The 5,857-nt window shown below is 36.1% G+C and overlaps 1 protein-coding gene across 1 annotated transcript; it reads right to left on the minus strand.

Annotated features, from left to right (window-relative positions):
* Window positions 1-3,099: 3,099 nt before the first annotated feature.
* On the minus strand, window positions 3,100-3,666 carry LOC132554221 (keratin-associated protein 4-7-like). The gene has a single exon (XM_060218531.1). It carries the CDS (start codon window positions 3,664-3,666, stop codon window positions 3,100-3,102), a length of 567 nt encoding a protein of 188 aa, XP_060074514.1.
* Between the last annotated feature and the right edge of the window lie 2,191 nt (window positions 3,667-5,857).

Consider the following 5,857-nt stretch of genomic DNA (forward strand, 5'->3'; position numbering starts at 1 on the left):
TGTATCTAGCAATGTTCTTTTGTATCCCTGTTTGTTTGATGTGTTAATAAATATCAACAATGCACCACTTCTCCGTGACTTATAAATAAGTAATGATTCATATTTACAGTGGAAATAGTGCGTATATAGTGATAACGTATATATGTTACTTGTATGTTTAGTTTCATTTATTTTAATATTCATTAAATAACAACCAGATTCCATACAACTGTTACCGATATGATTTTCTGTATATAGAAAAATAGGTCTCCAAACGAAGCTGAATAACTGATTAGAATGTCGTTATAACAGGTTAGAAGGCTATCTAAATCCACAGGTATTACAGTAGGTATATAATACACTGTACATATACATAGACCGTGGGTTGGGAATTCATGCAAAGTCCCGTTGCATCAACCTACAATTATCGAAAACTTGTGTTATAAAATTATCGATTAGCTGTCAACATTTATCATTTCAATTCTGAATAAATCTAGGTATTCCATTGAACAAAAAAAATTCTCATTTAAAAAAAATAGTAAAAATCATGGAATGTTTTAATGTATCTTTTTCTCAGTTTTTACACTACTTATTAAAATCAATAATTTTCTAAATAAAAAGAAATCATTGTTTACGAGTTTGGTGGCAATTATTTGAATATCGTAAAATAATTAATTTTCGTGGATTTCCTGTGTACTCTTAATCCACGAATCCATATGTCATGGAACAGTTCAAAAATCGTTGAAAAATTAGTAACAGTGGATTTACTGAGTTATATCTACCATCAAAACATCTACAGAAGAGTATTATTCTCTATAACCACGAAAATTGAGCATCCACGAAAATAAAATGAGTTTACAGTATTAGACAATCATTGATTTGCTACCTGCGCATACATCGGTCAGGCGATTACTTTTTTTTTTTTTTTTTAGAAAAAGATTAACATCTTCTTTTTTTTTTATGACATCATTGTTTCACCATTTTAATTAAATCACACATGCTAATCATTTAAAGGAATTTTATCAAGTGATGCGGAACTTACCGTAAGTAAAAATTTAGATTGAGTGTTAGTCAATATGACATTTTGTTTTATTCGCTGTATATCCTATAGATGTCAAGGTCAGCAAATTTGAAACATACGTTTCGTTGTAACACTGTTGAAGTCATTTAACGTTTTCTAGATCAGGCGAAAATGTTTGTACTATTACACCTGGTTAATTAACCCAGAAAAAGTCCCCGTGGGACTACCTCATTAATGCGGCCGCGAGTGTGTACAATAAAAGACTATATTCTAGGATAGTATACTTTGAATCCCGAAAGAATATCTATTCTGGAAAATGAATAAAACTCAGATGTGTTTTGTTGCACCTGTCTGATCAACAGAGACATTCTATTACTAATTAATTAGCTTGATACACAACCGGAAGATGTCAATTACAATAAAAAAGAATACTTTATTAACGGAAAACGATTTCCGGAAAACCTATATTTACTTACCATGTAGGCCACGTTTCCCATGGTCTTTGCGTAAATCTTTATTTCATTCAAATTTTCACATTTTTTCATCGATTTCGAGTTTGAAGTAAGGATATGTTTACCAGTCTAAAAGTATATCCATCATTCTGTTCTTAAATATTTCTCTCTTCTGTACTGACCCGCGTGTGATTATTTGTGTTTGCCTGCTGTCTGCTATTGTTTTTGCCCTACCTAAGATGGCTCTCATGATCCTTCTCATTGACTCTCGACTTTCTCTATTACGTTCCAACTTTTCCTGTCGGAGACATTGCTAGCCTCGGACGTACCAGTAACAAAGCGATGAATTAATTATAAAACATTGTTTTGCGGAATCGAATCTGGTTCCATAGTTACTACATCACTATACAGTTTATGTGGAAAGAGCGTGGGATTGGTTTCATACAAACGATAATTGTGGAAGCGGGGGCGTATATAAATTTATAAGTGAGGAAACAGAATGTCAAAATAATTTGATCTATTTATTGTATGATGTTATGTTAATGATGTCTTGATGTGATAAATAGCATTTAAACACTCCTTTAGTCTATATATAAATTTCTTTAATTACATTTAAACGGAAATAAGATATAGATCGCTCATAGATAAGATTTCCTTTGTTTTCTTATCTTGTGGTTTAAATTGCAAATAAAGGTACTAAAAATATCCATTTTTATTCAAGAGCCCTAATATGAATGTAGATGTATTATTTATGCTCAGCTTTCTGTAGAATGCGTTCAATCTATTCTTTAATATCAGTGTTATTATTGCTAATCAATGTTTTTTTCTCCCTTTTTTTCCCGTAAACACGAGTTTCTCGTTTTCATGCGTTGTCACTCAACTTCAAGTATTCATGTCGACGAACATTCTACGCTCGAGAAAAAATATGAAGTCTACATGTTAACTTAGAAATGTTAAATTTTAAGATCCGTTTATCTGTTGATGGTCTAGCAGTTGAAGGTGGCCCGATACACAGATGAAACTAGGCAGTAAAAAGGTGCGTCTTGTTCATTAAGAACGATATAGCATATGAATGCTATTTTCTCATTTATCGTGAGTGTTATATACAGACGTTCGTGTTAATCCTATTATACTTTATAATGATAATAATCCTAGTACGTTCATTCACTTGCTCAAAGGCGAGAACAGGAAACAGCCATAATGATTTAGTAAATTATTTAAAAGTTAATTAAGGAAGGAGGTATTCACTGTCCAATCTAAACCAGAATGTGTATGTATGGAAATGTTTTCTTCTGTTCCACCTCATTGTTGATAGAAAAGTGCGTTCGTATGAAGTAGGTTCAAATCACATTTATTATGATTGTCTTGTACTACAACTTAATTATAACGTTTAAGTTGATATTTACGATGATGGTATTAAGAATGATGTATTGATGTATGATGGTACGACTGCCTTTGTCCTATTGTTTTCTCTTGGTGTGTTTTCTTACCAATAACTTAAAAAAAACACTGATGAGATAAGCAATAAAATAGTTTCTAATGAAAAAAATGAAAATTAAATTTCTTCTCTGTTTCCCGTAGCTTAGGGCTGGACACACAAAGCACAGGGGTTGGGCACGTACAGCACGGGCTAGACACACACACACGTCACAGGGGCTGGACACACAAAGCACAGGGGTTGGACACACACAACACAGGGGCTGGACACACAAAGTACAGATCTGGAAGCACAGAGCCGGACACCAAGCACAGAGGCTGGGCACACAAAACATAGGGCTGGACACACAAAGCACAGAGCTGGATACAAACAGTACAGGGACTGGACACACACAACACTGGGGCTGGACACACAAAGTACAGACCTGGAAGCACAGAGCCGGACACCAAGCACAGAGGCTGGGCACACAAAACATAGGGCTGGACACACAAAGCACAGAGCTGGATACAAACAGTACAAAGACTGGACACACACAACACTGGGGCTGGACACACAAAGTACAGATCTGGAAGCACAGAGCCGGACACCAAGCACAGAGGCTGGGCACACAAAACATAGGGCTGGACACACAAAGCACAGAGCTGGATACAAACAGTACAGGGACTGGACACAAAGTTCAGGGGCTGGACACACACACGGCACAGGGGCTGGGCACACAAAGCACAGGGGCTGGACACACAAAGCACAGGGGCTGGACACACACAGAACAGGGGCATGACGCATACAATACAGGAATTGGACACACGAAGCACTGGGGCTAGACACGCACAGCACAGGAGCTGGACACACACAAACGACAGGGACTGACCCACACAAACGACAGGGACTGGACACATAAAGCGCAGAGGCTGGACACACACAGCACAGGGGTTGGATACAAAGCACAGGGGATGCACACACAAAGCGCAGAGGTTGGACACACACAGAACAGGGGCTGGACACACAAAGCACAGGGGCTGAACACACCGAATCTCAATACCACCTTCACTTTGATTTCACATCCTTTTCCTTACCAACACATTCCTCATATGTACCGTCAATGATCGTTGTTAGCGGATCGGATGATCACTAGCGACAATGGGTTATATAAACACCAACTTTTGAAACAATTCATTCTACCGGGGTGTTGAGTTGAAGATTTTAAAAAATTGAGTAAACCGGACATTTTTAGCCACACCTCTTAGTCTGCAGCGTGTGCAAGGAACAGTACGTACATACCATCAAGCTGTCATCTTCTATATTGTATATTACATTACCTCTAAGTTTGAACCATTTTCAATGGAAATTAAACAAAGAATGACGTTTTCCAATATAAATATTGATAAGCTGAGCCCCTTTCCAGGGAAATATGTGAGACACTGGGGTTACAAAATCCACAATTTTGGTAAAGTTCTTTGATTCTAACATAAAATTTATTTAGGTGTTGAGAAGACGATTATTGAAATATGAGTCAATTCGATTCGATCTGGTTCCGCCTCTCACTCCCTTTTAGGGCGGGGTCCATAAAATTCAAACTTTTGTTTCACGTTTGACCGACATTGAAGATTTATGCAGTATTCCATTGAAATTTGTTCACGGATTTACCAGAAAAAGATGAAAATGCCATTTTTTTTGACGTTGAATGACGCCGGACAAAAAGCAATCATCATAATCCACCGCGAGACTTTGTCTCACCAAATGATTAAATCTTTCTTACATTTGAGGAATTTCTGCATTCATTTCAAATTAGAACCAACTTTCTATAAAATTATGGGTTGACAGTAGTTAAAAGTTTTTTAAAAATAATCTTCGAGTTTCAGTTAGAGTTCCCTTCACAGCCTATTATTGTACCGCTCTTGTTTGTGCGAAGACCTCCCCACCCCCCATTTTTTTCCAAAAACGATTTTTTATATCATAGCTGCCTTACTACTTTAGTCGATATGTTGTTCTGGACTCAGCAAATGGAACAAAGAGTTTAATATTGAAAAAAAGCGATATATATACATAAGCTACCAATTACAGCAATACAAAAAACTGGAGTTGCAGTGATTCCAAATTCATACATCACACCAGGACAATCAACACATTTCTTACTAAAACATAATTAAACACTGGTTCGTTTTTGTAATGTTGAACATTAAACCATTGTTCATTGCTTATGGGAATGTAAACAGGTCGAAACGTTTATTCAACGATTTGAAAACTTGTTGGATTTAGTTTTAATTTCCGTTGCATGAAAAAAGGATTTTATTTTATGGAAAAGTCTCAGAACGTTGTATATATTATAGCTATGGAAATCTTAACCACACACTACATCTATAAAACTCAGCAATCCTTCAATCAAGGCCTTCATTGATGTCTTTAAAGACGATTTTCTGGTACATAAAATCAATAAACTAAAAGGCAATTAGACTGGAAAAAATGGAAACCAATTTTAGATTTGGTTCGTTATATCGTTACCTGTATACTATGGAAGAGCGTTAGGGCCACTAAGGAGGGAGGGGGGATTGTATCAATAACTCGTAATTTCGAGATAGTAACTCAACATTCAACCTCCTAACCCGGTTTATTCCCTATATGTCCCTGTTGCTCTTTTATAGCGCGTGTAGTGTAGGTGTCTTATTAGCTTCATGATAATTGTGATGACGACGACGACGACGATGATGATGATGATGATGATGATGATGATGATGATGATGATGATGATGATGATGACGATGATGAAACTATTTTTCCTTGAGTGTGGATGGCTGTAATTATTAATTCACTGTTCTTCGTATATATAAATCCTTCAGAAAATAATAATAAAAAAAGAAAACGAAACAAGATTGCCGAACCCTTTTTTTCTCAAAACATAGATTTGTGTGATTAATATTGATAAATACCGTATATTCTATGTCATAATGATAATTTCTCTGGTCCCTTTGT

Source organism: Ylistrum balloti, unplaced genomic scaffold (genome assembly GCF_031769215.1).
Source record: "Ylistrum balloti isolate Yb309-2 unplaced genomic scaffold, AGI_CSIRO_Ybal_v1 Utg369640, whole genome shotgun sequence".
NCBI lineage: Eukaryota > Metazoa > Mollusca > Bivalvia > Pectinida > Pectinidae > Ylistrum > Ylistrum balloti.

Excerpts from the sequence above, each read along its gene's own strand:
- LOC132554221 (XM_060218531.1), bottom strand. The coding sequence starts at position 3,666 with ATGCCCCTGTTCTGTGTGTGTCCAGCCCCTGTGCTTTGTGTGTCCAGC.